This window comes from Phytophthora cinnamomi (genome assembly GCF_018691715.1).
Source record: "Phytophthora cinnamomi strain GKB4 chromosome Unknown Contig70, whole genome shotgun sequence".
Classification (NCBI taxonomy): Eukaryota; Oomycota; class Peronosporomycetes; order Peronosporales; family Peronosporaceae; genus Phytophthora; species Phytophthora cinnamomi.
The window spans coordinates 280,665-302,908 of record NW_027151003.1 but is presented as its reverse complement, the minus strand read 5'-3'; the positions used below and the strand labels follow the sequence as shown (position 1 = coordinate 302,908).

At 58.3% G+C, this 22,244-nt stretch overlaps 8 protein-coding genes across 8 annotated transcripts; 4 read left to right on the top strand and 4 right to left on the bottom strand.

Moving 5' to 3' along the window:
- Positions 1-1,693: 1,693 nt before the first annotated feature.
- On the bottom strand, positions 1,694-3,211 carry IUM83_18652 (3-deoxy-7-phosphoheptulonate synthase; the record flags this gene model as incomplete). Its single annotated transcript, XM_067943662.1, has 2 exons — positions 1,694-3,021; positions 3,112-3,211. The coding sequence occupies 2 exons, from the start codon at positions 3,209-3,211 to the stop codon at positions 1,694-1,696; spliced, it is 1,428 nt and encodes a 475-aa protein (XP_067786185.1).
- A 190-nt stretch (positions 3,212-3,401) lies between these two features.
- IUM83_18651 (uncharacterized protein) lies at positions 3,402-5,306 on the top strand (the record flags this gene model as incomplete). The annotated part of the gene is made up of 1 exon (XM_067943661.1): positions 3,402-5,306. The coding sequence occupies one exon, from the start codon at positions 3,402-3,404 to the stop codon at positions 5,304-5,306; it is 1,905 nt and encodes a 634-aa protein (XP_067786188.1).
- Positions 5,307-5,424: 118 nt separating this feature from the next.
- IUM83_18650 (uncharacterized protein) lies at positions 5,425-6,332 on the bottom strand (the record flags this gene model as incomplete). Its single annotated transcript, XM_067943660.1, has 2 exons — positions 5,425-5,908; positions 5,983-6,332. 2 exons carry the CDS (start codon positions 6,330-6,332, stop codon positions 5,425-5,427), a joined length of 834 nt encoding a protein of 277 aa, XP_067786187.1.
- Positions 6,333-7,305: 973 nt separating this feature from the next.
- IUM83_18649 (Calmodulin) lies at positions 7,306-7,755 on the top strand (the record flags this gene model as incomplete). The annotated part of the gene is made up of 1 exon (XM_067943659.1): positions 7,306-7,755. One exon carries the CDS (start codon positions 7,306-7,308, stop codon positions 7,753-7,755), a length of 450 nt encoding a protein of 149 aa, XP_067786227.1.
- A 1,394-nt stretch (positions 7,756-9,149) lies between these two features.
- Positions 9,150-10,493, top strand: IUM83_18648 (ER membrane protein complex subunit 2; the record flags this gene model as incomplete). Its single annotated transcript, XM_067943658.1, has 1 exon — positions 9,150-10,493. The coding sequence occupies one exon, from the start codon at positions 9,150-9,152 to the stop codon at positions 10,491-10,493; it is 1,344 nt and encodes a 447-aa protein (XP_067786209.1).
- Positions 10,494-15,942: 5,449 nt separating this feature from the next.
- IUM83_18647 (Leucine rich repeat protein) lies at positions 15,943-16,905 on the bottom strand (the record flags this gene model as incomplete). Its single annotated transcript, XM_067943657.1, has 2 exons — positions 15,943-16,458; positions 16,588-16,905. 2 exons carry the CDS (start codon positions 16,903-16,905, stop codon positions 15,943-15,945), a joined length of 834 nt encoding a protein of 277 aa, XP_067786232.1.
- Positions 16,906-17,098: 193 nt separating this feature from the next.
- Positions 17,099-18,397, top strand: IUM83_18646 (uncharacterized protein; the record flags this gene model as incomplete). Its single annotated transcript, XM_067943656.1, has 2 exons — positions 17,099-17,897; positions 17,979-18,397. The coding sequence occupies 2 exons, from the start codon at positions 17,099-17,101 to the stop codon at positions 18,395-18,397; spliced, it is 1,218 nt and encodes a 405-aa protein (XP_067786233.1).
- A 102-nt stretch (positions 18,398-18,499) lies between these two features.
- IUM83_18645 (phd-finger protein) lies at positions 18,500-20,898 on the bottom strand (the record flags this gene model as incomplete). The annotated part of the gene is made up of 2 exons (XM_067943655.1): positions 18,500-20,553; positions 20,685-20,898. 2 exons carry the CDS (start codon positions 20,896-20,898, stop codon positions 18,500-18,502), a joined length of 2,268 nt encoding a protein of 755 aa, XP_067786231.1.
- Between the last annotated feature and the right edge of the window lie 1,346 nt (positions 20,899-22,244).

Sequence of the window (22,244 nt, the reverse complement as noted above, 5' to 3'; positions counted from 1 at the left end):
ACCCGAGGCCCCTTATGGAGGACGCTGCGCGCAGCCATCAGAGGCATCCGTATCAAGTGCAGCGAGCTTGATCTAAAAACGTGTTCACATGCCACCCAAGAAGGGCTTGTGGAGTAGAGAACTACAGGCTAGATGCGCCTAGCTCCATCGAAACGTTACTAGTTGTTGCTGGACACTAACAAACAGTTTGCAGACGCTAGCGTTTGCTACACAGCCGGTGTTTGTTCGAACGCTATAGCAAATAGTTATTATTGCTTTCACTCATTTTGCCGCCCTATTAGGACTTCTTAATCGGACTTGAGTGTTGTCGCCATGGTGCGAAAGTCAAGAACACGCCGGAGGACACGCTTATGTTTGCAGCGTGGGGTGTTACTAGGTCGTCTGCGACTTGGCTGGGAACACCAGTGCGGTAAAGGGCTGCTGCTGGCACTGGTGCAGTTTCTGTTTTGCCGTGACAACAGGAGTTATCTATCGTCGGCCATGTAGTATTATCTTCGTAGGAAAATTATTGATATCGGGACAAACGTCTCACAGAGGTCGGCTCGCTATCAACTCGTTGTGTTCGCTTCACTGCGTAGCGCTGAACGAGCGGTGACTGTCGACAGCACCGCGTTATAAAATCGGAGCCGCAGTGACAAACCTTTAGTGAGCATACTGGGATCGTCTCACCCTTGCCGACACCCTTGCCCGCCGTTCATGTATCCCTCGTCGTTATAGTAGCAGAAGAAGTAGGCAGGAACGTTTTGTATCTTCTTGACCACGTTCGGTCTCTCCGTCACATGGATGCCGTGCTCGGCCGTCAGCGCCGCTCTTCGTGCCGGGATTGTCGAAACGCTCAAGCGATATGGGGCACGTCAGGACTGCCATCAAGTTTTGTCGATGAATATCTTCCTGAGTTCGCGCCGTGCCATTAGCTTGCTCCAGAAGCTTCGCTCGCTCTTGGTCAAAAGCATTCTGCTATAGGATACTCATGCAGCCGTTCACTCGGATCTGAAGTTGAGCCTTGCTCTTCGGAGGCATTGACTTGCTGGAGATTTGTCTCCGCCCCTTGTTTCTCTTGTTCATAAGTCTCCGGTAAGGCACGCACGGTCGTCTCAAGCGACCCGCTGAGTCTTGATTTTCCTTGCAACCCCACATCTTCCGTTCTTGCTCGAACGCAGCATTCTGGTCTCTTCGCTGCGTCTGCAGTTCTTCCAGTGCCCTTCGAAGCTCTGCTCGGCGCTCTTCGGTCTCCCTCCCTACCACCACTATCTTCACTATAAACTCTCGGCGTACTGCACCTGGAGTCGAAGCCCCTGCCACAATCGTTCAAGCTGGTGCGCTCCTTCGTCGTCTTGGCCGCCGGTGCGATGGCCTTCTGTACGGCCATGTGGAACGTGCTCATGACCATCTCGCAGCCGACCAGCGCCTTCTTCGCGCCTTGACCTGCAGCTCAGTTTGCTTTCGTCGTGTGTGAGGATGGCCACGGACACGGCCTCACTCTCTTTGAGCAGCTCGTCCGTGACGGGACCAACATGGCCGCAGCTCGCTGTCCGAAGCTGGATGGTGATTTAAGATAATGGAGTCCCGGCACCAAAGGAAAATATCACACACACCTGCGCCGTTTCCTGAATCCGACATTCCCCCTTCGCCTGCTACGGGACATCAATTTTACGCGTTTTGTGCCATCTATTTCATGCAAAGGCTGATCCATCTACTTGTCCGCGCGTTGGCGCTTGGACGGGTCGCTGATCTCCATCGAGCGCTTGCGCATCTTGGACTTCTCGTTCAGAGGCGCCAAGTCGTGGTGCACCGAAAGATTCTTGGCCAGTAGGAAGGCCACCTCCATACTCTGTGAGTAGTTTAGTCGCGGGTCACAGTAGCTCGTGTAGCGCAGCGGCAGGTCTCCCTCGTCAATGCCCTGCGGTCCACCAATGCACTCCGTGACGTTCTCGCCAGTCAGCTCAAAGTGTACGCCGCCCAGAGCAGTACAAGCCTCACGGTGGATCTCCAGCGTCTGCTCCAGCTCTCCGAAAATGCGGTCGAACGGCCGCGTCTTGTAGCCGTTCTCGGCCACGATCGTGTTGCCGTGGCACGGGTCGCAGGACCAGATCACCTTCAAGCCAGCAGCCTTCACGGCCGCAATGTGCTTGGGCAGCAGGTGGGCCACCTTGTCGCTGCCGTAGCGCGTGATGAGCGTGATCTTGCCTGGGTTGGCCTCCGGATCCTTCCAAAGCTTGCGGATCAGCGGCACCAGGTCGTCGACGGCCATGCTCGGGCCCACCTTGATACCGATGGGATTCTCGATGCCGCGGAAGTACTCGATGTGAGCGTGGTCCAGCTGGCGCGTGCGGTCACCGATCCAGAGGAAGTCCGTGCCCACGTTGTAGTACTTGCCGTCCACCTTGCGCGTCATGGTCTCCTCGTAGCCGAGCTCCAGCCCCTCATGGGACACGAACAGATCCACCGTCTTCAGGTGCGGCGAGTCCGCTCCGACACCGCACATGTGCACGAAGTGCAGGCTGTCCGTGATCTCGTTCACCATGTGCTGGTACTCCTCGCGCCGCGACGAGGTCTGCACGAAGTCCAGGTCCCACTTGCCCGCGTCGTGGATGTCCGCGAAGCCCGATCCCACCAGCACGCGCCCGTAGTTAAGCGTTGCGGCGCTGTGGAAGTACCCCTCCAGCAGTCTGTTCGGGTCGGGGGTGCGCTGGTCCTTCTCGTATCCGTTGATGTTCTCGCCGCGGAAACTCGTGACCTTCTCCCCGTCCAGCATCTCCGTGTCGCTGGAACGCGGCTTGGCGAACTGGCCGGCCATGCGAGCCACGCGCACCGTGGGCATGCGCGCGCCCCAGACCAGCACCAGACTCATCTGGATCATGATCTTGAGCTTCTTCTCGATCAGCTCCGGCTGGCAGTCCTGGAACCGCTCGGCGCAGTCCCCGCCCTGCAGCAGGAAGCGCTTGCCCGCCGCCACGTCGGCCAGCTGCGTCTTCAGGTCCTCGATCTCGCGCACCGACACCAGCCCCGGCAGCGTCCTCACTGTACAGCTACCGTTAGTAAAAAAAAACGACACATTGACACATTGGCTAATGCAATTTGACACATTCAATGCAATGCTTTTTTCCTCACGCTTGTCGTGGGCTTGCTTGAGCGCCTGCTCATCGGGGTACGGGGCCTGTTGCTTGGCGGGGAATTGACGCCACGACGAAGGGGTCCACTCGGATGCCATGGCTACAGGTGCTGCTAAGTGAGACTGATACTGGTGGTAAGTGACGCTTGGCGGGCGGCTTTGACGAATGACGACCAGAGGCTGACGTACACGTTCAGTGGTGTGCGCCACAAGAAAGTTCTGCGCGTCAACATGTTGATGCGCAGCGCGTATACTGAGCGCAAGTGAACGGCCGTTGAGGTGGGTCATCATGGGGAAGCATCGAGGTCGCGCAGGCGGAGGCGGCGGTGGCGGCCGCCCCGCCGCGCTGAGAGGAGACGCGCTGGTGGTCGTGAACCCGTCCATGCTGCAGTCTGCAACACGCGCGGGCGGCGGCCCGAAGCCGCAGCAGAGCGGCAAGAAGAAGGCGCAGAACCAGCCCAAGAAGCGCAAGGCGGACACCAACGGCCCTAAGAAGACGCAGAAGAAGCGCAAGAAGCAGGAGGAGGACAAGTTCATCGTCACTAATGTGGCGGTCTCCAGTGCAGCCAAGTTGACGGTCGAGGAGGGCGGCGGCGCGTCCTGCTCCGTGCTCAGAATGAATCGAGACGGCGACCTGCTTGCGGGGCTCTACTGGGTGCTGCTGGCGCGCAACTCGCCGCGCGCGTGCGTGGTTGCGCTGCCCAGTCAGTTTGAGAGCTCGCCCGCTCACTTGGCTGCGATGCTGAAGCACCTTGGGTGTCAAGCGGCAGCGCTGCACCGCAAGATGACAGCGGGGCAGCGGAACGAAACGGTACAGAGACTCAAGAGCGCGATGGCGACGACACCGCTGCACGCTATGGTGCTAGTGACGACGGATCATTTGCTGGCGAGTGCTGCACATGCGAAGGCGGATGTGGCGCTGGTGGGAGGCGTGGGTGCTGCGGCTGCAGATGTGGCGATGGCAAAGTTTGCTCATGTGCACCAGGTGACGGCTGCGGCAGGAGGAGAGCTGCTGAACTCGAGTGTTTTCAAGCCGGAGGTGACTACCCCGTGTATGCAACAGCTGCAAGCAAGGCTGAAGCTTGCAGGGCAGATTGTGGACATTTCACAGCGTCTTGGTAAGGCTGGAACTGCTACTCAGAACGGCGACGATAAATGGGCTCGGAAATTCGCGAAGGGAGCCGATCTGGATGATGACGAAGATGATAATGGACAGAAGAAGAAAAAGAAGCGCGCGATGACTCCAGATGAACAGAGGCTGCAGGCATTGACAGAGAAGCTTTACGTGAGCCTTACACGCAAGCTACCAGGTCTCAAGTCATCGAACAGCAACACATCGGCTGGTAGAGAACAGGAGACTGATAGCCAACATCGCCGCGAGAAGCTGAAAGTGCTGGGTCTCGTCACCGTGAACGCTGCTGTCGGCACTGCAATGACGGACGAGCGCACTTCTGCGCAGACGAGATGGATGGACTTCGCGGAAGGCAGAGCTCACGGTGGTCAGTGGGATGGTGCTGTTCGTCACGGTGCGTCAAAGGATGCGGCTTCTTTAGCTCTTCGTGAAAAACTCTGTGTGGCACGAGGCAAGGCCAAGGACTCCACCTTCCTGAGCAAGTGGGCCCCGAACAAGGAGCCTGCCGACGCTGCCAAATGGGGTGGTGCCTACGGCAAGGTCTGCGGCCACAACGAGGTGGTCATGAATGCCCTGAGGTCGTTTTATCCGCAGGAGATCCTGACCTCGAAGGTCTGCAGCAAGCTCTTCCCAGCGCCCGGCAACCAGGGCTTTGACGGCTGTCTGGAACACTTGCGACTGGCTTGCATCGCTCAAGGCAAGAGCATGACTTTGTGGGACGCCGAGTACTTCGTCTTCATCTCATCTCGCGGACGCGTTACCTGGTCCAAGAAGAACCAATTGCTGTCGCTGTCTCTGGCGAGTCTGCAATGTCTTGTTCCGGCGCTTCGTAGCTGGACCACCGCCTGCGAGGGCCACATGCCGCCTAGCGCAATTCTTCGTGCGATTCAGCTCTGCTGCCAGCTCGGCAGCGGCGACAAGCGCTCGAGCGACGATAAACTGCCCCCTAAAGCGGTGAAGCGCGTCATGACTTTCGCGTTTGGCGGATCTGCTCGTCTCTGGCGTCAAATTGCGAAGATGCCGACGCCGCTAGAAGAGGAAACCGTGTACGACACCCAGTAGGCACTGTAGCTGCAGCGATAGGAACAAACAAGAGATCAGGCGAGAGAGCGGCTTATTTACTTACTTGTGCTTGTGCTGCGTGTCGTTCAACTCGCGCGAGTGGATGCATGGATGGGGTCTATAATCGTTTCCTAATCCCAGCAGCAGACTCTCCTCGTGGCGCCTGCTCCTTCGCGGTTCCCCACCCATCTGCATCCGCGAGCTTTGGTTCTGCTCCAAGCGGTAGCTGGTCACTGTCTCCTATAGGTTCCTGTTCACGCGAGAGCGACACTTTGCTGTCTGTCGCGTGGCCATTGCAGAGTCCGTTCGGGACACCGTCGTTCATATGTGTAGCGTGCTTCTGCAGCACCAGCTTCTCCTGCACGGGGTCGAACACGAGCCAGTCGTCCGGCCGCGGGATGGTGCGGTTGGCGTGCTGCATCTTGACCTGCACCAGCTTGGCCAGCGCCTCGTTGCAGGCTGCATGGTCCACCGGCGGCGATGGCGGGACATCGTCCAGGTATCCATCGTCGTCCTCGTCGTCCTCGTGCCGCGCGACGTCTTTGCCTTCATCTTCGGACAGCAGCTCGGGCACGTCCGGCTCGGAGAAACCAAAGGGCAGACTGCACAAGTGCAAACGCAAACACGTCAGCGAAAAGAAAAAGACCTCCAAGACTCGATCCAACATGCAACGTACTAGGTTGGGAGCACCTCGAAGAGCTGGTGGTACAGCCAGCGGCCCGAGAGCACGTCCACCAGCAGCGGCCAGCCGCGGTCCAGCAGCCCCCAGTGCTTGGCGGCGTACACGACCGCGTAGCCCCCGAGCAGCTGCAGCGTGGGCGCGTGCACGCGCACGAACGGCAGCGTCGTGTGGTGCATGGCCAGCTCCTCCAGCAGCGTCTCGCGGAAGGAGAAGTGCGGGTACAGCTCGCACACGTCCAGGGCGTTCGCGTAGGCGTCGCCCAGCAGCTTGAGCAGCACGCCCAGCCCCGCCACCAGGTACACGACGGCCCACGCGGAGCGGCGCGCAGCGTCCAGGTACTCCATCGTCTTGAGCACTCGCTCCAGCTGGCGAAAGGATCGGCGGGTGGGCGGAGACGCAGGCGCGGATGACGTGGAGATGGCGACGCACCCTCTCCAGCTGAACTCGTGCGTCGCGGTTGTGGAGCTGTTACGGTGATCACAATAGTGACGTGTCGGTGTAGTGGGGGATAGTGATGGATAAGAAATCAGGTGATATAAGGTTTGGAAGGCTGGATGGTGCAGAAGAGAATAGAGTTCACACGTAGAGGCAACGAATACACAAAGAGGGAGCGAAGTTCCAATCGTGGCGTTGTTGCTGGGTTCAAGCTGAACAGGACGACCAGCAGCACGAAGATGTTGCTCGATGGACAAGAATATTTGTGCGGATAAACAGTAAGCCACCGCTATCATCTGGGAATCGTATGAGGATCCACCGGGTAGCACTCTCGTAGCAACTTGCAGACCGTACCAATGACCCTATTCAAGCGTTAGATTGCGGGCATACAAGCTCGACCTGGAGTCTCGAACTCGAGTCAAAGAGTATCTTTGCCCGCTCGTTTTGTGTTTTAGTCGCGTTGTGACAGCGCCGTTTCTGCGCCACAATCCACCCCATACAAAAGCCAAGTCGTTTAGACTAAAAAGGCTCCATGAAAAACGGCTGCTAATTCGGCGGAAAAGTGTACGCTCCCGAGGAAAAAACCGTCCGCACCACAACTTGTGGTCGTGCATGCCTGGTCGTCCAATTTGATACAAACGTCAAGTCACGCCCAATCTGTACGATGAGCCTTGGTGCGGACAGTTTTCGTCACCGACCAATCACATCTTTTTCTGTGCATTTGGGCCAATCCCGCCGTGCCGCTTGGAGCTTGGTACGTACACTTTATCGTTAAATCAGGGCGTCCCAACGCAGCCATGGCAGCCATGCCGGCGCTGGTCTCACGTGGACATCATTCCTGGATTTCCCTCGACCCCCACAAGCGAAACCCAAGCAAGCACCATGGCTGACCAGCTGACCGAAGAGCAGATTGCCGAGTTCAAGGAGGCGTTCTCCCTGTTCGACAAGGACGGCGATGGAACCATCACCACCAAGGAGCTCGGCACGGTCATGCGCTCGCTGGGCCAGAACCCCACGGAGGCCGAGCTGCAGGACATGATCAACGAGGTGGACGCCGACGGCAACGGCACGATCGACTTCCCCGAGTTCCTGACCATGATGGCCCGCAAGATGAAGGACACGGACTCGGAGGAGGAGATCCTGGAGGCCTTCAAGGTGTTCGACAAGGACGGCAACGGATTCATCTCGGCCGCCGAGCTGCGCCACATCATGACCAACCTGGGCGAGAAGCTCACGGACGAGGAGGTGGACGAGATGATCCGCGAGGCCGACATCGACGGCGACGGACAGATCAACTACGAGGAGTTCGTCAAGATGATGATGTCCAAGTAAGCGTCGCGTCTCTCGTTGGGTCGGCGCGCGGCGGGCGGTCCGCGCCCTGCCGCTCCGTAGTCCCCTTTAAATAATTTAGAAACAGCGATCTTCTTTTTGCTGCTGCTTCTGTCGGTGTGTTGTCTACGGTTTTCTTCTTCTTCTCTTTGCCTGGAACGTTGGCAGAGTTTGGTAGAGGTTGGAGCAAGTAGTCGCTTCAACCCTGGGAGCGAGAGCGCCTCAACAGCAACAGCAGCGGCTGCGCGTGCCGTCGGGCTGGGCAGGTGTCGACAGGCGCTGAGGCCCCGCAAAGTCCTGCGACGCGGTCACATGGCTACAACCAGCAGCGAAAAAACCGAGAGAGCAAGTGCTTCTCGCGGCGAAAACGACAGAGAGCCGGCCGGCGAAACGGGAGCGAGGAGGCGGAGGCGCTGGGCTTGTCTTTCGATGGAGAACGTCGGGGAAACGCCAGGGCGTTGCAGGCAGCGCCGCATAGCGCCGCACAGCGTAGCGCCGGCACGGGCGGTGTTCTTGATGACACATCGAGCAGCACGTTGCGGGCGAGGGCGCAAAGATAAGGTCGGCGACCTTTGGCGTTTGACCAGCTGAAGTTGAAGTGAGGCGGACTGGCCCAGACTCGCTCCCTGATTTAGTGCATGTACGTCCAGCGGATGCACGGACATGATATCGCCTACAGCCTGCGCCGTGATGGCAGGAACTCGGCCATGCTGTCCCAGCGCGTGGCGTATTCGTCTCGATGGCAACGGCGGCGGCGGCGATCTCGAGCTTTGCCGTGTCAACGAGAACGAACCAGAGCGCCTCCTACCTGCAGAAAGGGCCGGGTCAACTGTGCAACGCGGCCAGCATGGCAGAGCGCTTGCCGTCGCCCGCTCGCCGCGGGAATTGGTGCGACACCGCCGGGCTGGCTGGCTCCGGCGCCAACGGATCAGTCCCCCGTGCCGAAGGGGTCAGCATCGCTGGGGCAACCGGGCGGAGAACGCTTGCCTTGCATGCTGCACACGCGTCACGCCTCTGGGCTGGGCGCCGTTACTAGTTGTTCTTAGTCTGGCAGCCGCCGTGTCGTCACCGTGAGACCCAGATTTAGCCGCGCCGAAGCGTTGCGGGCGCGTAAATCCGAAGAATAGCGGGCCGTTTCGCAGCGGCATACTCCACCCAAGTCGCCTCTAGACCCTGTTTATGACAATAACCCTGCGACGATCAGCATCCGTATACGCAGGTTCCAACACAAGCGCCGTTTCCCTACACCGATACCCTGCAGCACCGAATGTGTGACAACAACGCAAAGGATATGCGTCTGAACTTTCCCGAACAATCGGGATCTCCGCCTGCAGCTCGAAAGGATCTCAAAGCGGCACGACGTCCATTTCGCTCCTGACCGCCGAGCGCGCGCACCAATGGACTACCGCCAGTACCAGCCGCAGCAGGCGCCGACGCCGACGCAAGCGCAGGCCGCCATGCTCTCGTCCGCGCGCGGCATGGCGCGCCTCAACGGCAGCAACCGCGCGGCCTGGAACGCCATGGACCTGCAGATCGGCGCGCAGGCGCCGCCGCCCAACGCGCGCGGCCTGGCGCCCGAGGACGGCGGCGCGCTCTCGGCGCGCAACGTGCTGCTGCGCCAGAAGCTGCGCGAGCGCAAGCGCTACGACTCGGCCGACGACGCCATGAAGAAGGCCGCGGCGCGCGCCGCCTCCCGCTACGAGCAACCGCAGCAGCAGCAGACGCCACAGCCGACGCAGCTGGAGCCGTGCGAGCGGCCCTTCTCGCCCGCGCAGATCGGCCAGAAGGCCTTCTTCAACGCCATGCAGAGCGACGCCGCCGCCTCCGCCGCCAGGCCCAAGCGCAACGTGCAGCGCAACACGCCCACGGCACTGCACGAGCCGCCCGGCGGCGCCGAGCTGGGCCGCAACGTGCTGATCCAGCGCAAGCTGCAGAGCAAGACGTCGTTCGACTCGGCCGACTACCAGATGGCCAGGGCGCGGCGCGGCCAGCAGGCGGCTGACGCCATGGAGGACTCGCCCATGGAGGACGTCGAGGAGGTGGCGGCCGTCAGCTCGCCCTGCGCGTCCTCGGCGGCGGCGGCCAGTCGGCGCCAGCAGTTCGCCAGCATGAGCCCCAGCCGCGCCGGCAAGTACGGCGCGCTGGAGAACAAGAAGAAGCCCAGTCGACGGGACCTGCTGGACCAGCAGCAGCGGGAGGAGGACCCCGCCAAGGCTGGAGCGGGATCCAACTACGGGAAGCTCTCGGCGGCCCACGTGCTCATCCGACGCAAGCTCAAGGAGCGCAAGCGCTTCGACTCGGCCGACTACGCCATGGAGAAGCAGGGCCAGCCCACGGACGTGCCGGCCGACGTCGCGGCGAACCCTGCGGCGCCTGGCACGGCCCAAGCGTCGCGCTACGGCGCACTGGGCACGGCCCAGACCTCGATCAACCACCAGGTGAAGCATATTAAATTGTCCGAGGATCCCAGTGGACGCGTGGCATCGCCCGCGCAGCCCGTAGGTGCTAAGGATGCTCAGGCTGCACTGGCCGCTCGGGCAGCGCGGTATGCTGGTCTGAGGGGCGCAGGCAATGCGAACCCGACTCCAGCCTCCAACTCGCAGGCGGCGCTGGATCGCTACGGCCTGGACAAGAGCTCGGCGCCGTCGGGGGCTGCCGCGGCACGCAATGTGGTGCTGCAGCGCAAGCTCGCTGAGCGCAAGATGTTTGACTCGGCCGACCACTTCAAGAAGGCGGCATGAATGCAGTGACGTGCATTATAGCATTTCGCCCGGCGCAGGTGACCAGCAGTATGTACAAGGACGAAGGGTGAACGGAAGGTGACAAGTACGTGACGTTTGTATTGACGATGGTCGGCCACGCGCAGACACGAGGCAAGTGTTGAGCAGGCAGACATACATGTGTGCCCAGGTGAGTATCTGTTCCATCGTAGACGTCTCGGAGCACCGTTCGCCCCCTCATGTAGCTGCTCAGCGAGACAAGGAGCAGCAAGTATCAGACGACACCAAGTGCAACAACAAAGAATTGTTTATTTTTATTAATGCGTTTTCCTATTATTTTTCCTGAAATGTTTTCGAAACATTCATCCATCGATTTACAGAAACGATTCGTACCGTATCCGCGCTTCTACCAAAGTTCCGGCTTCAAAGACAGCATGGCCACCACTGCTGCTCCCGAGCTCCAGGCGATGAACACCACGGTGCTGCTGCTCACATTCGCCAGGTTGACGACAACTCGTTTTTGGCGAAGGACGGTATGTTCCTTAACCGAGTGATTCATGATCACCGCTGCGAGTTTGATGAGCAGATCTAGCAAATCATGAGATCGACTGCTAAACAGTCTTCGTCCTTGAGATCCGTCTTCGAGGAAAATGTATTCGGGCCTCCAAGAATTGATGTTGCTCACATGTGAGCATGTGAGCATAAGTTCCTTTTCACGCAAGCTTTTGAATTGATTTGGCGACAATATGACGACAATATGACGACAATATTAAATACATGTATTGTCGTCGTAGTTTGAGCTACAAAAAGCCAGTTTTTCGAAGTATTGGAGCGATTCCCGCAGCGTTTTGAATCCTAGATCAATTCCAGAAAGGACGCTTCCAAAAGCGAAAATGGGGGGGGGGGGTACCCCCTTGCGATCTCTGTTCTTAGGTCTGGGATTCATTCCGGTGCAGACTCCTACGGAAATCGCTCCATTTGTCAGAAACTTTCAAGTTGTAAGTGTTCAAATTCAGAGAGGAATTGTAGCAACCGATGACAGCACGTATACAGCGGTGTTGTATGCTTCACAGCCGCGGCATCTGCGCTGACGTTGTACAGTACTGGTGGCATTCCCGTGTGGCAAAATATACACTGCATTGTCCTCACACATCCCAGCCGAAACAATGAGCTCGAAAATATTAAATATCAACCACGTGGAATGACTGCGACAATACGATCCTTGTGCATATACTATATAGTGTCCCTGTGGGCAAGGCCCACGAAGATCAAGCGTTCCACTGAAGGTTCGAGTCTTGCCCCCCGATACAAACGCCATGTAAGTTTATTTCCGACCCTCCGACTACCTCCATCACTGCATCCCCTGGAAACCCTAAAGTCGCAACTAGGAAAAGTTAAGGGTAACTCAGTTAGACGTCAAAGCGCCTGCAGGCTCCGAAATAAGTGCCGAGAGCCAGGTCAAGTCCTTGGCTTTCACCAGCTGTAGGTTTGGAATAAAATATCGTCAAGCACTGGTACGTGGCTTTAGCCACCTGTAGTTCCCATACGATTTGGAATAATATAACGACAATCTGGATGACCAACTAACGACAACGTTGATTGCAACAGGGGCGGTTTCTCGGCTAACAGGAGCCGCGACACTACTGTAGGAGTAGGCTCTTGCCCTGTTCACTTTGCTATTTACCAGCAATACACTACAGCTAAACTCCCTGAAGGCCCCCCGACCTGAAGACCTCCCGCCTCAATTCTGAAGTCCGAAGCCATGAAGTGCGCCATTGCAGCCGTACTCGCCTCGCTTCTGATCGTCATGATCTCCGCTGAAGGTTTTGCCTGCGCCAACGTTCCCTACATTACGTGCGACGGGGGCGGTGACACTACACAAGTCTGTGGAAGTAACGGTGTCACCTACGCGAATAAATGCGAATTCAACAAGGCCAACTGCGACAACAAGGGGTATAGAGTGCTCCACAACGGCATGTGCCGTAGGGACGAGGTTTAAGAGATGCCAGGGCTTGACCTGTCAGATTGGGGACCGTTGTCAAGCTGATGGGTTTTAAGCGGCCAAAATGGGAGGGGTGACTTTCCTCCTCGATTGTGTAGTAGGCAAGAGGTAACCTTGTAAGAAAAATAATATTAGTGGTACCACTGCAGTACTACTAGTACATGTTGTACTTGGCCGCCCAACACTCATTTCCAACCACGAGGCTCATCATATCGACAGGATCATCACGATCTCCCATTCAAGAAGAAAAGGGGACGATGAAGGTAATTTTTTTGATGATGGAGGTGTTATTTGAATATGCATCCCCGAATTTTGCTGTTACCGTGCGAGTATCGCTTGCTCAACAGGTATGCGTCTAACTGATGGATGAAACATGTTCACAGATACGTGAAACGTACACAAGGTTTTCATTTTTTACGATTCCACCAAACACTTTATCGGCGGGCTCGCCGACTACGTTCCTCTGTACTTAGCTTAACCCAAAAACGTGCACCATGTATTACATGGGGTACATCTTACTGTGCCGCAGCTATGGCGGGTTCCATGACATTTGCCGCAAGTTGCGAGTGGGCCGCACATGAAATGGTCAGCTTGCGTTACATGTCAGCATAGTTCTTGTGTCGCCGTTGACTATCTCAATGCTGCGGGTTCTGGTAGTAATTTGAGGCGCAGTAGGTTTCCTCGCTGTTGAAGTACATCGGAATATCAGCGAGATCGTTTGTGCAGGTACTTCCAAAGTTATGCATTTGACTTGGGCAGACTGTAATCAATTAAAAACATGCAATTTGAGCGGCTACAGCGAATCACGAGATCGACCGGGGTAGTTCTCGATAGTATGGTGTCCAGCGGTGTTGGACCAGCACACAATGGATTACCTTAATCACGCACGAACTGCAACACCTGAAACACGAATATCTACAGCTCAAAAATGCACTGGAGCCTTGCGAACTAATCCAGTTACGATGATGGATTTATACCTTGTGTGATGAATATTCACGGCGTGTTTCAAGCCGTGACCTAGACTTTAAATTAACTGGCTGTTTCAACCAAGCTGTGATCACTATTTGAGCAACCTTGGTGGTGTCGTATGCAAGACTCGGACCAGCGGCTTTTATCATAAAAATATTTTTTTGTGCTCAAACAAAGCAACTGCGTGTTGTGAGACCCGCAGTGCAAGCCTTGCACAGCAAGGTAAGCCAATATTAAACCACGCCTATAAATGGCGTGTCGTAGCTTCTTCGCGTCAGCCAGGTCGCAGTGGCTGTCAGTCATTCTCGTATCGAAGTTTTGCAGCATTTACCAGCTCTTGGCACTAGTGCAAACTCGTTGCCATGGCTGCCGACGGGAGGAGACCGCCACGTATGGATGTCCAGACAATGTATCCAAATTTCTATGCCGAGCAGCACAAACATCACGTCCAGGAAAACAACACCATGGCAGTAACTCGCAAACGGCGAGAGGGCTCTGGAGGCCCCACCAGGCGAGACGGATACGGGAATATGGCTCGACCACCTTCACGAAATGGATTCTTGCAGCTCCAGCCGCACAATGGGGACGCTCGACAGAATGAAACATCCACTACAGAACGGGGCGGCAAGAGAGCGATCCCCCCTATCTCAGTCAGTCGAAGTCGGAGCTCTAACCAGCAGGAAGGAGTGCCCGCACTCAACAATCATGAGGAGTTGGCAGCTCCAGGGGCGACGCTTTCCTCAATGCGACCGCCCTCCCGACACGTTGCTCTTCGCGGGGAACTCAGTATTTCCTCGCCAGCCTGGGAAGACGGGAACTCTACTGATAATACAGGGATATCTCCTCGCCTTCGACCTTTACCCTTCCCAACAGCCTCGGCAGGGAGTGCGCGTTCCTTGCTGGAGGCCACTACAGCGAGGTTGACGGATTCAGATGACGGTCAATCTCTCGAAGATCTCGTGATGAATGCTCGTCCTCGCACACGATACGCGCGGCGAGAGCTACACCGCCAAGGTTCCGCTCGTCCATTAGCTCGCATCTCAACAGCACCCACAACGCTGTGTGGACAACAGACCCTGGTCGGCACTTTGGCGACTGCTCGGGGAGCACCATCTTTAGGCAGCAGTCGTTCTGCAAGCACGCTCCACAGCCACAGTGCTTCCGCTGACTTGAGTCAGCGTCCACCCAGTCGTCAAGCTACCCAAGCCGGTGTCGTTGACAAAATTGAAGCGGTTCTGCCTGGAACAGATCTCGATGACGGACCCGATGACGAAGAAGAAGACACAAATTTTTTCTTGACCGAGTTGGAGGCAGCAGCACGTGCTGCAGGTGCCGCAGCAGCAGCAAAACTCCGTGTATTGGCAAGGCATATTGCCCTGGGGTCATTTTTGTTGTACGGGAATCCGCCTGCGTTCGTGGCAGCTATCCAGCACTTTACCCGAGCCTTGACTTCCGTTGAGACCGCTCAAGATGCTGCACTTCCCACCAGGTCCGAATCTCCAGCAAGCTTGGCCTTGACGTCGTTGCTGCATCATCACCGAGGTGTAGCTTTTCGCGAGCTCGTGGTTGCTTCAGCCTCAACGACCAGCAAAGCCGCAGTAGCATGCACAAAACACGCCTTCGCGGCACAACGGCGTGCTCTCGAGCTGGCTCAGAGAGCCCAAGATCTTCGCCTGCAGGCACGAGCCGCAAAAGCTATGGGTCTGCTGCTCTTAGATGCACACGCGTTTGCGCCAGCTCTGACGCATCAGCAAGAGGCTCTCCAAATTGCGCTTGAAGAGAAGGATCGCGAGCTCGAAGCGCGAGTCTACGCCAACTTAGGCAATCTGGCGCTTGCACAGGTGAACTTCGGTCATGCGCTGAGCTGCCACCACCGGGATCTGCACTTGTGCTCGTCTAAGGTGCTGGACTGCCGCTTGGGTCGTGCGCGAGCTCACCGGAACTTGTCGATTGTATATGCGAAGCTCCATCGACGTGATCTGCACGCTAAACATGAAAAGGAGGCTCGCGACGCTGAACAAAGTGCTTACTTGAACGATATCGCAACCCACAAAAGCACCAGCGTCGGGAATGTATGCTTCCAATCTTCCTCGGACATTGATCCAGCGCTCGTCGACCTCGTATCACAAAATCTTGCAGAGATCGTGCGTGGGTTGTCAACGCAACCCGATGAGAACAACGAGGCTGATTCCATCACGTCCGCCTTGGAGGAAGAGTGGAGAACTGCTGAAGTGGATTTGGAAGCTGCAATAGCTGCTGTTTCGACGGGAACAGAAGTCGAGACCGCTACAAAAACCAGGGAATCTCTCTTTACCTCCCCTGTCAAGTCGCCAACTGCACTCTCTCGCCACGTTTCCGTCCGAATCAACAGCTACAGCTCCGCACCAACCCTCTCACAGCCAGAAGAAGCACTACAAAGCCACAAACCATAACACACACGGATCAAGCAGACAACACAATTGAACATTATTTGCACCTCTACCACCAGCACATTGCCGTCTACTCGAGCCCGCAGAGACTCAAGTCCGAGTTGAGGCCACCGTGGATCTCCTTGTTCTTGAGCTTCGTGCGTCGAGTGAGGAACGCATCGAAGCCGTCCATTCCCTGCAGATCTTCCTTAGTCATGGGGTTGCCCTCTAAATTCATCACCTGGACAGCCGAGCCTTCCCCCAGTAGCTCAGCAGCAATAGGCTGTATCTTGGCACCTGCCGACCGTCCGACCAGCGTGTTCCGCCGCACTGACAGCACCTTGAGCTTGGTACATCTCGCCAGAGCAGCCGGCAGCTCCGTCAGCTTGTTGTCGTCCACATTGAGCTCCTGCAGCTCCTGCATCTCGCCCAAATTCGAGGGCAGAGTCTCCACCGCGTTGGCCGACAAGTCCAGCTCCTGCAATTGCGCGAGGTTCAGCACACTGCGAGGAACTGAGCGCAGCTTATTGCTCTTAAGCGACAGCTTGGTCAGGTTGGGCGGAAGCGCGTTGGGGATGTCCTCCAGCAAGTTGCCGTCCAGCACCAACTTCAATTTGCAATGAGCATACGTATTATGTCAATATAATAGAGCAAAATTAGCAACGCATACCCATAATAGCAATTAAAAAACCAGAAACATAGTATACCCATATGGACAGTCTAGCCTCTCACGTACCGTGGTGAGCGCGTCGAGCCCCGACAGGTCCGGCAGTGCGACCAGGACATTAGACGCGACCTTGAGCGTCTTGAGCGCCTTGAGCGCGTTGAGCTGCGGTGGCAGCTCGCTCAGCCTGTTGGCCGTGAGGTCCAGCGTGCGCAGCGCCGACAGTTCCAGTAGCTCTTCGGGCAGTTTTTTCAGCTTGCTGTCAGGCAGCGCCAGCACACCCGTGGCCCTGGCGGACTTGAGCTTCTGCTGCTGCACGTTGCGCCCGGTCTTGGGCTTGCTCTTGGCCTGCGCGTGGGCCTCCCTCGCCTTGGCGGCCGTGTTCCCCATCGCAGTATGTTCCGCTGCGCAGCGTATCACCGTCTGAGAACGTCGGCGCCCAATCTAAGCGCCCCAGCAGCTCGGGAACCCAGTATAAAACTCTCTTAGGTCATACGGGAACCGGTAATTTGGGTTCCTCCCGTCCAGTTCAACGTCTACTGCACTGTTCAATTCCTGACCAGTGGTCAGGAGTCTCGGCGTCATGATCAGCAGCGAGTCGAGCGACGAGGAGCTGGCCACGCTGCACCAGGCGGCCGCCGCCGCCGCCAAGCCCGTGCGCAAGGTCAAGCTCAAGGTCAAGAAGAGCACAGCCAATGCAGCGCCCGCGGACAGCAAGAAGCGGCCCGCGGAGGACGCCGACGACCCGGAAGAGGCGCAGCGGCTCAAGCGCGAGGCCCGCAAGAAGCGCAAGGCCGAGGAGAAGCTCGCGCGCGAGGCCGCCAAGCAGCAGCAACAACAGCAGCGGCTGGCCAGCGAGCGCGCGGCCAAGGGGCGCGCCTACACGCTGAGCATGGCCATTCCCGGCTCCATCCTGGACAACGCGCAGACCAAGGAGCTGCGCACGTACCTGGCCGGCCAGGTGGCGCGCGCCGCCGTGATCTTCCAGGTGGACGAGGTCGTCGTGTTCGACGACCAGCTGGGCAGCGCTGCTGGCGCCGCCGGTGCGCCCAAGAAACGTGCGCACGACTGCCACGTCTTCATGGCGCGCATCCTGCAGTACCTCGAGACGCCGCAGTACCTGCGGCGCGCGCTGTTCCCCATGCACTCGGACCTGAGCTGCGCCGGGCTGCTCAACCCGCTGGACTGCCCGCACCACCTGCGCGCGCAGGAGTGGAGTGTCTACCGGGAAGGTGTGGTCACGGACCGCCCGCTCAAGGAGAAGGAGGGCTCCCATGTGTATGTGGGGCTGCAGCGTGAAGTTGTGGTGGACAAACGCATCACGCCGGGCATCCGCGTGACGGTCAAGATCGACGAGGCGTCCAAGGACTTCAAGAAGAAGAGTGAGTTGATGGTTTGAGGGAGGGGACGAGGGCTGGAGCTGGAGACTAACTGTGAGGCTGTTTTTTTGTGGTGGGATGCAGTGGTGGGCAAGCTCGTGTCGTCCGCGGAGCCGCGCGAGCAACTCGGGGTGTACTGGGGCTACACGACCCGCTTCGCGGCGTCGCTGAGCAACGTCTGGAGCGACTGTCCGTTCCCGGGCGGCTACGACCTCAAGTTGGGCACGTCCGAGCGTGGTAACGTGTCGGTGGACGACCCGGACTTCTCGCTGCCCAAGTTCTGCCATGCGCTGATTGTCTTTGGCGGCGTGGCTGGTATCGAGGAGTGCGTGGACGCGGACGAGAAGGTGCCTGTGAGCGGCGAGGACTCCAACACGCTCTTCGACATGTGGGTCAACACTTGTCCCGAGCAGGGCAGTCGCACCATTCGTTCAGAGGAGGCGCTGCTGATCTCACTCGCAGCTCTGCGACCGCATGTCAAGCGGAGTGGACGAGCGCAATAGACGACAGACAATGTGGGAGCGGAGCTGCCCATGATTGATTAGACACCAATAAATACCAACACGCATGCATAGCAGTACCCGAACACTATCTGTATGTTGAAGTTAGCTGCCCGCAGGTCGCTTGGTCGACGGACACTTCTTGTAGCAGTGGAACTTGCGCGTACAGCGCGTTGTGCGGTTCTTGCCGCAGCAGCATAGTTCCTTGCACACAGGGCAGCCGTTCTCAAAGATGCGGTCGCCATGCTCTTCAACCATCTTGTCAGCGCACTTCGCGCAGAAAATGTGGGGGCATACCGGACATCGAATGTTCTTCTTGCGCAGGTTGCCGCAGCGATGGCACGAGGCTCGGTGGCGCATTAGCACATCCTGGAAGTTCCCGTTGCTGTCTACTTGGTGCTGTTGAAATCCCATCCCCGGAGCCCCCGGTCCTCCTAACGTCGCGACACCAGCTAACCCTTCGAGACCAAGACCAGCTTGCGCTGCCATGTATCCCGCGTGTCCTGCCAGCGCAGTGCCTGGAGGTGACAAATATCCGTAGCCCGCGCCACCATACCCCTGCAACGTCTGGGTGGGCGACTGTTGTTGAAGGCTTGGATCGTTGAGGTACGGTTGGTTCTGCGTTGAAATGACCAAGTGATCCTGCTGCTGGTGATGAATAGGATCGAAGTTCGGCCACATGGACCCCATTGGCGCCGAGGAGGCGAAACTGGTTGTGCTGTTGGTGTCGAAACCTGAGCTTGGTGGCCCCCAAGAACCACTCACGGGGTCCGGTGCTGAAGCGGCCGAGTAGATGTAGGTCGCTTCATTTGGTGAAATCGGAGGCAGCTTGTTGTCACTCGCCAGGCCCGTAGTCGGCTGCAATTCGTCCAGACCGTGAGTGGGTAGGCAAGTTGAAGCAAGCGCTTGTTCCAGACGATTTACAATGACCTGAGCCTCTTGCTGCGAGCTCGGGGTCCACGAAATGCCATTTACGGACTTGAGCGACGCAGGTAACGCGCTCCACTTGCGGAGTCGAGGCAACGCTCGATTCAGAGCGCGTCGGTCCTGGTCGCTCACTCGAACGTTCATATCGCTATTGGACATGAGGAACTGACGCACGTAGTGGCACACAGACGTCCAAAGCTGCACGTTAGCGTCCACATTCATCCACCCAGACGTGGTTTCGCCCCAATACTGCGCCAGTGCATCGTGTTGCATCTCAAGCATCACCACAGCGAGTTGCGCGTCCATCCCAGCCGTGCAGGCGAAGAAACCGTGGAAAACTGAGCAGCTCTGCACTCCACCTGCAAACCTCGCGTACATCCAACCCGCGGGCACAAGCATCGAGCTTCCAGCCCCCACCACGCACTTGATGCACTTATCCGCTCGTTCCGGCAAAAACGCAGTCGCGAAATCAGGGTCATTTTTCCAGTCTCGGTACGCGTCCAAATTGGTCGAGGTCGGAGGGATCAAGTACACCCACAGCTCGCCCGCCGACACTGACAGCCACGTGCACTGTCCGCCTGGAGCAAGTGTAAAATCCAAGAAAGCATTACTGTTCAAGAACGCACCAAAAACATTGGCGTTCGTCGCATTGGCGCTCGAGTGGCCATCATTGTTGCTCGGAGCCAAGCAGCTCCAGTCCACTGGCGCGACAGCCACGGGCGGTGCAACCTGCAATTGCATCGACGTCTGTTGTACCGGGAACTCCGCGTTGAGCAGCAGCGTAGCGTCCTCTTCGTCTTGCTGGCTGTTTCTCGCTGCATGCAGCCGCGTTTGCCACTCTGGCGCTGTCAACTGCTGCGTGGTCTGCGTGGCCACGTCCGTGGCTCGCACCACTCGGTTCTCGGCCAGTAAACTGGCAATGGACGCCGTGTCGAGCAGGGGGAACGGCTCGTCGCGCCCTGCCACGCAGTGGTTGTTGCCTGCAATGAGCACGGGCTCCTCGAGCGCGTGGCGCTGCAGGAACGACGGCTGCACGTCTTGAGACGGGACCAGGTGCACCCCGGAGCGGGCGTACACGGCGGCGCCCAGCAGGCGGCGGAAGTTGGCCGAGCTCTTCTTGTGTCGGAGCTGCGCGGGGGTCGAGGCAGCTGCGTAGCCGCCCAGGTGGACAGGAAGCGGCGAGAAGGACATGGCGTCGGCGGCGAATGGACCATTATTGGCGCTCGACGGTTCTGAATGCGCACGAAGTGTCAGAAATACGGAACAGAATGGACCACCAACGCAACAAAATCGCCCCGCGGGTGTCAAGCCGAAGGGTCCATGGCGCGCGTCCAGCAGTATTATTAACACTGCAGCGACTCACCGAACTTGGCGGTGCGGTGGCCCTGCTGGCTGCAGTCCGGGCAGGCGAACTTGGCCACGAGCAGCGCGTCCTGCTCGCCCACCTGGACGCAGGCGCCGTGCAGCCAGCGGCCGCAGAAGTGGCACTCGAGCAGGAAGGCGGGCGCGCGCGGGTCCGCGTCGCGGCCGCACACGGCGCAGTGCATGGCGTCGCTAGGCGCGGGGGGCGGCAGCATCGGCGAGCGGCTTGCGCGAGAGGCCGCGGATTGCAGAGTGGGTCAACCCAGCGCGCGCGCGTGTGTAGAGGGCGAGAGACGATAGGTGTGTTACGGACGCTGATAACGACCGCGCAGATGGCTCGCTTTCGGGTACAGCTCCAGCCCCAGGTGGCGCTGTCTCGTCGCGGCGATGCAGGGGACGGCGCGGATGTGTGTACAGTACACGTGCCTGCCTGCGTGCATCGAGGCGATGGCGAGACGTCTGCTAGAGGCCGGGCTTACAAGAGAACCTTGCCGGCGTAGGGCTTTGCCGCCGTGCATTGCGGCGCGAGGGCCTGCGCCTGCAGGGACTTCAATCGCCCAGCGACACGAACGCGCAGAGAGAGGCGAAACGAAGTTGGGCTAGGGGACAGGTGGGTCCTCAGCGGACAATCATTGTCACCGGAGACTTTCGCTGCAGAGTCTCCGCTCGCTGGTCGAGTGCAGGTTGATGGCGAGATGGAGCTTGCACCGTCGGTCGATGCGCGCGAGCGGGCTTGGTTTCTTTCGGGGCTATAGCTGCGGCGGCTGGGACACCTGTCATAGGGTTCCGCTGATCGATGCCGCCGACTCTTCACCGATTGCGCCGCAGCTTCAAAGTGGGGGAGAGAGGAGGAGCGCGGCGTTGCCTGTCGGGGTCGAGCCCTGACTGACTGCGGGCAGCTCACAAGTTCGAGCACGACAAGCGCGTGTTTGGGTGCGGCGGCCGTGGTGTGTGGGTGCGGGATCAGAGAGCTCGCAATGGGTCCGCCGCGCGTTTTGGCTACACCTACCTGGCAGTTCGCGGTTCGTAGCGTCGGTTGTCTCGAGCAACGAGGGAGATGTCGGCGTGGTTCAAGAGCCCTCTGCTGCAGGATGAAATGGTGGCTGACGGCCGTGCTGTTGTCGCCACGACGTTAGCAATCCACCGTCGACAGGGGCAACGCGACCGAGCCGTGTTACCCCGAGGGAGGGCGCCAGCACCACGGCGCCGCGCTCGCGCTCGAATACGCCGAGGCCCCGAAGCTCTCTTGCTTGGTCCCACCTTGGTCCTGCCACTTCGAGAGCTTCAAACCAGATGGAGGCACTGGGCGGACCGACTGAACGACATCCTCGGTAGTCGAGCGACACATGTTGAAGTGGAGTGTCCACCTGGGTATGTATCCTGTGAAAGGGAGTGCTGCGTAACTAGTGCATGTAATACCATCGCTGGCCCATACTTCAGCGGCCAACACCAAGCAAGCCAGCAAAACAGGTAATCTTGTAGATGTAGTTTGCTCAGTTTGCACACCATGGTCGTTGTCACGGACAATGGAGATACCGCATGCAGTACGTTCTGCCCCAAC